This window comes from Salvelinus alpinus, chromosome 33 (genome assembly GCF_045679555.1).
Source record: "Salvelinus alpinus chromosome 33, SLU_Salpinus.1, whole genome shotgun sequence".
Lineage (NCBI taxonomy): Eukaryota > Metazoa > Chordata > Actinopteri > Salmoniformes > Salmonidae > Salvelinus > Salvelinus alpinus.
The window spans coordinates 28488781-28500283 of NC_092118.1; the positions used below are offsets into that span (position 1 = coordinate 28488781).

The following is an 11503-nucleotide window of genomic DNA, read 5'->3' on the forward strand; positions in this document are numbered from 1 at the left end:
CTTCCATCAGAATCTTGTACAAGGTGTCCTTTGTCCAGAACAATCGTTGTTTGGTTTTAGAATGTCCTTTTCTCCTGTCGAATTAGCAACCAAAGCTAGCCAAGTGGCACGAAGCTGTCCATCATCACCAAACGCAGAGAACGGAAAAAGCCAAAACTCCCGATAAACTTTCAATAATCTGATATTGAAAAAACATACTTTACGATGATATTATCACATTTATCAAATAAAATCAAAGCCGGAGATATTAGCCGTCTATAACGAAAGCTTTTCAGAACGCAATCCAGGGTTCCTTCCCGCGCCTTGCTGAACAAAGGTGAAAAGTGGTCAAAAAGTGGTCACGTCATTCCAAGAGCTCTTGTTCGGCCTCAGATCAAGCTAGACACCCCATTCCACCTCTCACTGCCTCTTGACATCTAGTGGAAGGCGTATGAAGTGCATGTATATCCATAGATTAAGCAAATGAATAGGAAGGCCCTGGAACAGAGCCTCGATTTCAGATTTTTCACTTCCTAACATGAAGTTTGCTGCAAAATGAGTTCTGTTTTACTCACAGATATAATTCAAACGGTTTTAGAAACGTGAGAGTGTTTTCTATCCAATAGTAATAATAATATGCATATTGTACGAGCAAGAATTGAGTACGAGGCAGTTTAATTTGGGAACGATTTTTTACAAAGTGAAAACAGCGCCGCCTATCCTAAAGTTAAGACAGTCATACTCATCAGAACACTGAGGCTTTATTTCCCAGACCCTTTAGACAGTCATACTCATCAGAACACTTGGTAGTGGCCATTCCATCAATCCTCTTGGTTATGAAGGCCCAGCAGGGTTCTCCTTCTCTAATGACAATCTACTTCTGGGCCACTACTCCAGGCCTGCGTTGGTCCCTTTGGCTCAGGACTCATCTCACCCTCTTCTGCACTACTCCAGGCCTGTGTTGGTCATTTTGGCTCAGGACTCATCTCACCCTCTTCTGCACTACTCCAGGCCTGCGTTGGTCCCTTTGGCTCAGACTCATCTCACCCTCTTCTGCACTACTCCAGGCCTGTGTTGGTCATTTTGGCTCAGGACTCATCTCACCCTCTTCTGCACTACTCCAGGCCTGCGTTGGTCCCTTTGGCTCAGGACTCATCTCACCCTCTTCTGCACTACTCCAGGCCTGTGTTGGTCATTTTGGCTCAGGACTCATCTCACCCTCTGTCAGGTTTTCACAGTGGAGGTGGTCAGAAGAACTTGGTACGGCACTCTCCAACAGAGGTCCTTCCAACTGTCTCTCCTGAAGTCTTTGACCACCACAAAATCACCTGGGTTGAAATAGTGCTTAGCTCCACCTGCCAAGTTCGGCAAAGACACCTTCACCCGGGGGAAAGGTCTCTTAAGAACACTGTTAAGGGTGACACAATTCTCACCCATGTCTTCCTCCATTCCTTGCAGGGACACCCTGTTCTTGAGAAAAGGCGTATTAGTCATCCTCATGGGATGGCCAGTCAGCACCTCGTGTGGAGAGTGACCAGTGACTGTGTGGGATCTGCCTCTCATACTCAGTGCCAATGGAAGCACCTTTACCCATGTCAGGCTTGTTTCACCAATTAGTTTAAACAATTTTGTTTTCAGAGTTTGGTTCAACATTGTTAGTCATGCAAATAAAACATTGTACAACCCCACCACCAGAGAAATATCCTGCAAGCACAGTAAAACCTACTGTACACCAATATCAGCCCCCCGCACCTCTCTGATTCAGAGGGGTTGGGTTAAATGCGGAAAACAAATTTCAGTTGAATGCATTCAGTTGTATAACTGACTAGGTATCCCCCTTTCCCTTATTTATTCATTTATCTACAAGATCCACCATCCCTCTTTTTGACACATGGTCTTGACCATGTGACAATTTGGCAAGGAATTGGAAAGTACAGCGGGGCATGGCTGGTCTGCTCTACTCATCCAGCCATAAACCCGAGGCGTCCTTCTCTGATGCATCAGCCGTTGCCTGCAGAGTCATTAAAAGAGAAAGGGTTAGTGGAAGCGGGAACTGCTGCCATGTGAAGGAGGGGGAAACAGAAGAGGAATCAGCCAATGTAGCTGCGCGGTCAGCCTTAGTGTTCCCCAGAGGAATGTTGTCATTAGAGGAAGAATGCGTCTGACACTTGATTATAGAAACAGAGGAGTGCAGCTGGACCGCCTCTAAGAGAGACCAAACAAGATTACTGTGTGCAATCTGTTTTTCAGACGAGGTCAAAAACCCTCTATTCCTCTACAATGTTCCAAAATCATGCACAACACCGAACTCAGATCTACAATCAGTGTAAATGTTAACAGAGCAGTCCTTTCCCAAAATATAACCTCTGGTCAAGCCAAATAGTTCTGCTGCCTGGGAAGATACGTGTGAGGGGAGTCAAGCACTTTCCACAGTTTCCAAAACAGTCACAACAGCATAACCAACTAATTGATTTCCTTTTACGTTTCTCTGGGCAGACCCATCTACAAAAAAATAAAAGTCTGGATTGTCTAATGGGGTGTCTCTCAAGTCCAACCTAGAGCTACAGTCAGCTTCAATAGCTAAATCACAGTCATGGTCTTCACCGGTTTCTGCTGCAGGGAGAAGAGTTGAAGGGTTAAGAATGTTCTGATAGTCTAGCAGTCTCGCAGGCATCAAATGAGCTGTTTTTGCCTGTTTAATAATTGCCTCCACCACATGGGGCACATGTACGGTTAGAAGAGACATTGCTACAATATCAGAACATCTCACCAGTCCAGACCACAGCTTCACTCGCCAATTTGCCTCTAATCAACCAGTGGAGAGGGCATAACAGGTTTAGGCAAAGCTTTAATTGCCTCTAATCTATCTTTGGAGAGGGCGTGACCCCCAGAAGTAATGTCATGACCCAAATATTTAACCGGCATAATTGCATCTTACTGGGGGAAACTTTATGACCATTTTCTGCCCAAAAAAATCAACACTGCCTGAGTGTCCTCGTGACATATCTCCTCTGATTGTGAGCAAACCAACAACTGGTCAACATACTGAACCAAAACACTCCCTCCAGGATCAACAAAAGAAGAGAAGAGAAAAGAAAGAAAGAAAGAAAGCATGAGCTAAATCAATTACTAAAAAACAAACTACCTGGAGGCACCTGGGATAAAATGGTAACAGTGTTAGGCACCAGGGGTGCTCGTTTACTATTCTAAGGTCTTTCTGTAACGCTCGTCTTTCTCCTCATCTGAAGAGGAGCAAGGATCGGACCAATATGCAGCGTAGTTTAAAGACATAATCACGTTTATTTAAACGAACACGAAAAACACTTGAACAAACTACAAAATAACAAACGACGTGAACAGACCTGAACTTGAGAACAAAACACATGAACGCACGAACAGGACGGAACACACGAACGAACGAAACGAAACAGTCCCGTGTGGTACAAACACTGACACAGGAACAATCACCCACAAACAAACAGTGAGAACAGCCTACCTTAATATGGTTCTCAATCAGAGGAAACGTAAAACACCTGCCCCTGATTGAGAACCATATCTGGCTAATTGAACATGAACCCAACATAGAAACACATAACATAGAATGCCCACCCAGCTCACGTCCTGACCAACTAAACAAAGACAAAACAAAGGAAATAAGGTCAGGAACGTGACAGTACCGCCCCCCCCCCCCCCCCCAAAGGTGCGGACTCCGGCCGCAAAACCTGAACCTATAGGGGAGGGTTTGGGTGGGCATCTGTCCACGGTGGCGGCTCTGGCTCTGGACGTGGTCCCCACCCCACCATAGTTAATCCCCGCTTCCGTGGCCTCCTCCTAATGGCTACCCACCATATTAACCCCACTGGATTAAGGGGCAGCACCGGACTGAGGGGCGGCACCGGACTGAGGGGCGGCTCCGGACTGAGTGACGGCTCCGGACTGAGTGACGGCTCTGGCAGGTCATGGCTGGCTGACGGCTCTGGCAGGTCATGGCTGGCTGACGGCTCTGGCAGGTCATGGCTGGCTGACGGCTCTGGCAGGTCATGGCTGGCTGACGGCTCTGGCAGGTCATGGCTGGCTGACGGCTCTGGCAGGTCATGGCTGGCTGACGGCTCTGGCAGGTCATGGCTGGCTGACGGCACTGGCAGGTCATGGCTGGCTGACGGCACTGGCAGGTCATGGCTGGCTGACGGCACTGGCAGGTCATGGCTGGCGGACGGCTCTGGCAGGTCATGGCTGGCGGACGGCTCTGGCAGGTCATGGCTGGCGGGCGGCTCTGGCTGCTCCTGTCTGGCGGGCGGCTCTGGCTGCTCCTGTCTGGCGGGCGGCTCTGAAGGCTCAGGACAGACGGGCGGCTCTGAAGGCTCAGGACAGACGGGCGGCTCTGAAGGCTCAGGACAGACGGGCGGCTCTGAAGGCTCAGGACAGACGGGCGGCTCTGAAGGCTCAGGACAGACGGGCGGCTTTGAAGGCTCAGGACAGACGGGCAGTTCAGACGGCGCTGGGCAGACGGATAGCGCTGGCGGCACTGGGCAGACGGATAGCGCAGGCGGCTCTGGGCAGACGGATAGTGCAGGCGGCACTGGGCAGACGGATAGTGCAGGCGGCACTGGGCAGACGGCAGACTCTGGCCGGCTGAGGCGCACAGTAGGCCTAGTGCGTGGTGCCGGAACTGGTGGTACCGGGCTAAGGACACGCACCTTAAGGCTAGTGCGGGGAGCAGCAACAGGGCGCACAGGGCTCTGGAGACGCACAGGAGGCTTGCTGCGTGGTGTAGGCACTGGTGGTAATGGGCTGGAGACACGCACCACAGGGCTAGTGCGTGGAGGAGGAACAGGGCTCTGGAGACGCACAGGAAGCCTGGTGCGTGGTGTTGGCACTGGTGGTACTGGGCTGGGGCGGGGAGGTGGCGCCGGATATACCGGACCGTGCAGGCGTACTGGCTCCCTTGAGCACCGAGCCTGCCCAACCTTACCTGGTTGAATGCTCCCCGTAGCCCGACCAGTGCGGGGAGGTGGAATAACCCGCACTGGGCTGTGTCGGCGAACCGGGGACACCATGCGTAAGGCTGGTGCCATGTATGCCGGCCCGAGGAGACGCACTGGAGACCAGACGCGTTGAGCCGGCTTCATGGCACCTGGCTCAATGCTCAATCTAGCCCGGCCGATACGTGTAGCTGGAATGTACCGCACCGGGCTATGCACACGTACAGGAGACACCGTGCGCTTTACCGCATAACACGGTGTCTGCCCGTACTTTCCCTCTCCACGGTAAGCTCAGGGAGTTGGCGCAGGTCTCCTACCTGACTTCGCCACACTCCCTTGTAGCCCCCCCCCCCAAGAAATTTTTGGGCTTGACTCACAGGCTTCCAGCCTCGCTTCCGTGCTGCCTCCTCATACCACCGCCTCTCGGCTTTAGCTGCCTCCAGCTCTTCACGAGGGCGGCGATATTCTCCAGGTTGTGCCCAGGGTCCCTTACCGTCCAGAATTTACTCCCATGTCCAGAAATCCTGCGATCGCTGCTGCTGCTTTTTCCCACGCTGCTTGGTCCTTGGTTGGTGGGTGATTCTTTCTCCTCATCTGAAGAGGAGCAAGGATCGGACCAATATGCAGCGTAGTTTAAAGACATAGTCACGTTTATTTAAACGAAGACGAAAAACACTTGAACAAACTACAAAATAACAAACGACGTGAACAGACCTGAACTTGAGAACAAAACACATGAACACACGAACAGGACGGAACACACGAACAGAAACGAAACGAAACGAAACAGTCCCGTGTGGTACAAACACTGACACAGGAACAATCACCCACAAACAAACAGTGAGAACAGCCTACCTTAATATGGTTCTCAATCAGAGGAAACGTAAAACACCTGCCCCTGATTGAGAACCATATCAGGCTAATTGAACATGAACCCAACATAGAAACACATAACATAGAATGCCCACCCAGCTCACGTCCTGACCAACTAAACAAAGACAAAACAAAGGAAATAAGGTCAGGAACGTGACACTTGCACACAACGATATTCACCAGATGGTTTAATTGCAGGTAAAATTGGTGTGTTACAGGGCGAATTCGGGCAGAGAACCGGAGCGCCTCTTTCAACTAATGCACTATGGGAATGATACCCTTTTTGGCTTCTTTTCTAAGAGGGTACTGAGCTTTGTAAGGTCTGTCAGTGCTTTTTGGAACGACCACAACTGTTGCAGCTCCTTTCATGCGTCCAATAGTATAGTATAAAGAATACTACAGTATGTCTGTGTGTTTCCCCCACAGGGCTCTGTCTTTTCTGGGTATGAGTATGTGTCTGGCTCTGATGTTCATCTCCTCCTGGTATTATGCCATCGTGGCCATGTGCATCGCTGGCATGATCTACAAGTACATTGAATACCAAGGGTATGTCTGGACTCTTACCCGTCTCATATCATAATTGTATATCTATGGGTCACTGTATGAGTTAGCTATTTAGGCCAGAGTATATATTCTGATGCTGTCACTCTCTCTGTCTCTCTCTCAGAGCGGAGAAGGAGTGGGGAGATGGGATACGAGGTTTGTCCCTCAGTGCTGCGCGCTACTCTCTGCTACGGCTGGAGCATGGACCACCTCACACTAAAAACTGGAGGTAAACATCCTTCCTCATCCATAGTCTTAGATATCCGGTATCTCCAACTTCAGATATGCATAACTACTTCTTCCTCTTCATACATTCTGTACTTTCTCTCACTTTACAGTTTCTACTGTTGTTTTTTAGTTGTTTATTAGTACTTCCAGGTAGATTCTCATGTTCTTTGTCTCTCTTGCCCCTCCACTCTCCAGGCCCCAGGTCCTGGTGCTGTTGAAGCTGGATGAGGACCTCCATGTGAAGTATCCCCGTCTGTTGACCTTTGTCTCCCAGCTGAAGGCAGGGAAGGGCCTGACCATAGTGGGCTCTGTCATCCAGGGACAGTTCCTGGACAGCTACGGAGAAACACAGGCCTCTGAACAGGTAGGGATAGAGCTGTAACTTATTTCTCCGATAGCCTAATGTGTGTACAAGGAAAATACATTTTGCCGTACTGTAGCTTTATTGAAGCAGTTCAGGATTGTTTGAAGGCTGTTACCTTCCTCGCTAGGTCATACAGTCCACTTTATAAAGCTATAAGAAAGAGATCAAATTTCTGTTGTCTCCTCTGCACCAATAAGAATAAGTGAGTTTATTACCAGCTTTATGATTACCTGCATTGTCTGCTCTCAACCTCGTCAGGCCGTAAAGAACATGATGGAGATCGAGCGGGTGAAGGGTTTCTGCCAGGTGGTTGTGGCGTCCAAGGTGAGGGAGGGCATTGCCCACCTGATCCAGTCATGTGGCCTGGGGGGCATGAAGCACAACACAGTGGTGATGGGATGGCCCTACGGCTGGAGGCAAAGTGAAGACCCCCGCGCATGGAAGACATTCATTAGTAAGACTCTGATTTACTTTAAACTAGCCTGGTCCTACACATGGATCTGACCCGTTCCCATAATAATATTCCAAACCATAACCTCATCCCAGTTTCTCCATGAGAGCATTGGCCATCTCTATGTTTCTGTGGGTATGGTGCTGTCCTTCAGCCTGTATAGTATTTGAAACATTACGTGCTGACTCTTTAGTTAACTGATAGCATCAGCATTGAACTGTATTACATTACATATTACACAAAGTAAACATATTTACCTCTCTGTGCCCCTCCCCACAGACACAGTCCGCTGTACCACAGCAGCCCACCTGGCTCTGATGGTGCCCAAGAACGTTTCCTTCTACCCCAGCAACCACGAACGCTTCACAGACGGCACCATCGATGTGTGGTGGATCGTCCATGACGGAGGAATGCTCATGCTGCTACCTTTCCTGCTCAAACAGCACAAGGTAAAGACCAGCGCACATCAATGCAGAAACTCTGGGAGAATTTACTGTTGGCCACCATGACTTGAGAGAGACTAAAGAAGAATGGATTTGTTGGTCAGAAAAGGATCTACATTTACATTTTAGCAGACGCTCTTATCCAGAGGGACTTACAGGAGCAATTAGGGTTAAGTGCCTTGCTCAAGGGCACATCGGCACATCGGCTCTTAACTGCTAGACTACTCCATTCTTACCATGGTGTGTGTTTCAGGTTTGGAGGAAGTGTAAGATGCGTATCTTCACTGTGGCCCAGATGGATGACAACAGTATTCAGATGAAGAAGGACCTGGCTACGTTCCTGTACCAGCTGAGAATAGAGGCAGAGGTGGAGGTGGTGGAAATGGTGTGAGATGTTCCTGCTTAAAGCTAATTATGTAATGATGGTGGAGACGGTGAGAGATGAACCTCCTTAAATCTAATTATGTAATGATGGTGGAAATGGTGTGAGATGTTCCTCCTTAAATCTAATTATGTCATTATGGTGGAGATGGGGAGAGAAGTCCCTCATACCAGGAGTCAAACATGCAATGCAACTAAGAGTTTCCATTTTTATATCACTTCTCTCCCCTTAGTGTATTCAAAGGTCAGATATTTACATACTACCATGTTAATCATTTCAGCATGACAGCGACATCTCGGCCTACACGTATGAGAGGACTCTGATGATGGAGCAGAGATCTCAGATGCTCAGACAGATGAGGCTGTCCAGCGCAGAGAGAGAAAGAGAGGTACATATTACACATCAACAAACATCCACAGAATTACACCTGTCAGACCAAACATACATAACAATAGTTGTAGACCACAGTGAAGGACATATTGAGCTGGTTTCCCAGAACCAGATGTCTTCTCCTGTATTTAAGCATGCTCAGTTGGAGAATCTCCATTGAAAGTGTGATTTATCCCAGTAGTAGGTTTAATCTGGGGCTGGGAACCAATACACTACATGACCAAAAGTATGACACTGCTCGTTGAACATTTCATTGCAAAATCATGGGCATTAATATGGAGTTGGTCCCCCCTTTGCTGCTATAACAGTCTCCACTCTTCTGGCAAGGCTTTCAACTAGATGATGGAACATTGCTGCGGAGACTTGCTTCCATTCAGCCACGAGCATTAGTTAGGTCGGGCACGGATGTTGGGCGATTAGGGCTGGCTCACAGTCGGCGTTCCAATTCATCCCAAAGGTGTTCGATGGGGTTGAGGTCAGGACTCTATACAGGCCAGTCAAGTTCTTCCACACTGATCTCAACAAACCATTTCTGTAAGGAAATGCTGAAACAGGAAAGGGCCTTCCCCAAACTGTTGCCACACAGTTGGAAGCACAGAATCATCTAGAATGTCATTGTATGCTGTAGCATCAATATTTCCCTTCACTGGAACTAAAGGGCCCAGCCCAAACCATGAAAAACAACCCCAGACCATTATTCCTCCTCCATCAAACTTTACAGTTGGGGCAGGTAGCATTCTCATTGGCATCCGCCAAACCCAGATTCGTCCGTTGGACTGCCAGATGGGGAAACGTGATTCATCACTCCAGAGAACGCATTTCCACTGCTCCAGAGTCCAATGGCGGTGAGCTTTACACCACTCCAGCCGATGCTCGACATTGCGCATGGTGATCTTAGGCTTGTGATGGGGTTGAGTGTAGCATGAGTTTCTGGTGCTGCTGCTCGGCCATGGAAACCCATTTCATGAAGCTCCCGACAAACAGTTATTGTGCTGACGTTGCTTCCAGAAGCAGTTTGGAACTCGGTAGTGAGAGTTGCAACCGAGGACGGCGGTCCCATTCTGTGAGCTTGTGTGATCTACCACTTCGCGGCTGAGTCGTTGTTTCTCCTAGACATTTACATTACATTTACATTTAAGTCATTTAGCAGACGCTCTTATCCAGAGCGACTTACAAATTGGTGCATTCACCTTATGATATCCAGTGGAACAACCACTTTACAATAGTGCATACGTTTCCACTTCACAGTAACACCACTTTCAGTTGACCGGGGCAGCTCTAGCAGGGCGGATTAACTTGTTGGAAAGGTGGCATCCTATGACGGTGCCACATTGAAAGTCACTGAGCTCTTCAGTAAGGTCATTCTACTGCCAATGTTTGTCTATGTAGATTGCATGGCTGTGTGCTCGATTATACAACTGTCCACAACGGGTGTGGCTGAAATAGCCAAATCCACTAATTTGAAGGGGTGTCCACATACTTTTGTATATTTAGTGTATCTACACTAGCATTAAATAAAGCAATGTATGGCCATGCATTTCAAGTCACTCTAGTATGGACATTAGGACATTGTATCGCCTGCACTCTGCCCCCTATAGGCCCAGCTGGTAAAGGACAGACACTCTCTGATCCGTATGGGAAGCCTGTACTCCGACGAGGAGGAGGAGGTGGTGGAGCCTGTAGCTGATAAGATCCAGATGACCTGGACCAAGGAGAAGTACGAGGCAGAGAGGAGGAACAGGAACAACGCACCAGAGAACTTCAGAGAACTCATGAGCCTCAAACCGTGAGTCACTTGTTGTTGGTCTATTGGAAGGCCAAGAGTTTTTCTTGAGACATGTGATCTGACTAGGAAAACCCCCAGGCCTTTCACGTGGTTAGGAAAATCTCCATCCGGCCCCATCTGAGTTATTCCACTCTCGCTAGTCTTCCTTCTTCACTCTCTCCTCCTCATCTCCTCTCTCTCTTTTTTCTGCCTCTGTCATCTTGCAGACAGAGAATGGTTCATCCTTTGAGTGATGTGTTATTCTGATCACTCTGTCTGTAAATTCCTGTGAGTAATATGTTAATCTGATCACTCTGTCTGTAAATTACTTTTAGTGATATGTTATTCTGATCACTTGGAGTCTGTAAATTCCATGCAATGGATTGGATGGCGGGGTGGGGTGTGCTTTGTTATGTGGACTGCACTTGATGTCTTTCTGCTTTATGACTGAGTTGGTTCATGCTGTCCACTGTTGGATATCTGAACATTAGTCCACGGCATTGTTAAAGGGATAGTTCACCCAAATTACAAAATGACATATTGGATTTCTTACCCTGTAAGCAGTCTATGTACAAGGTAAGACAGCAATCCATGCTTTGGTATAGTTTCCTTGGCACCGTTTCCACATACTAACGTTTTAGCATTTGTGGCACAAATCCCATTAAAATCATGGAACCATATTCACATATTTTGCGCATCATGTTCAAAACTTCTATACGGTACTTTTTTGAGGTTCAAAATCAATTGTAGATACTTTCGGATGATTTGGACACGAGTGAAAAATTATAATATCGGTCCCATGACGTGAGCATGTGGAAACAGAGCCAGGGAAACTGGGTTGCTGTCATTCGTTGTCCATAGACTGCATACGGGGTAAGGAAACCAATGTGTAATTTGGGTGAACTATCCCTTTAAATAATTGAATGTTCTGGATTACATTTGTAACATCTGTATGTGGTTGTGTCCCAGGGACCAGTCAAATGTGCGGCGGATGCACACGGCAGTGAAGCTGAACGAGGTGATTGTCAACAAGTCCCATGATGCTCGCCTGGTGCTGCTCAACATGCCGGGGCCGCCACGCAACACAGACGGAGACGAGAACT

At 48.2% G+C, this 11503-nt stretch overlaps 1 protein-coding gene across 2 annotated transcripts in view; it reads left to right on the top strand.

The window, feature by feature from the left end:
* LOC139563278 (solute carrier family 12 member 4-like) overlaps positions 1-11503 on the top strand; it is a 63804-nt gene that overhangs the window by 50524 nt on the left and 1777 nt on the right. For both annotated transcript variants that reach the window (XM_071381821.1, XM_071381822.1), the window contains exons 15-23: positions 6261-6380; positions 6502-6606; positions 6801-6969; positions 7228-7423; positions 7700-7869; positions 8117-8248; positions 8526-8633; positions 10234-10421; positions 11370-11503. In XM_071381821.1, coding sequence (XP_071237922.1) covers positions 6261-6380; positions 6502-6606; positions 6801-6969; positions 7228-7423; positions 7700-7869; positions 8117-8248; positions 8526-8633; positions 10234-10421; positions 11370-11503 — 1322 coding nt within the window. The remainder of the gene's footprint in view (positions 1-6260; positions 6381-6501; positions 6607-6800; positions 6970-7227; positions 7424-7699; positions 7870-8116; positions 8249-8525; positions 8634-10233; positions 10422-11369) is intronic.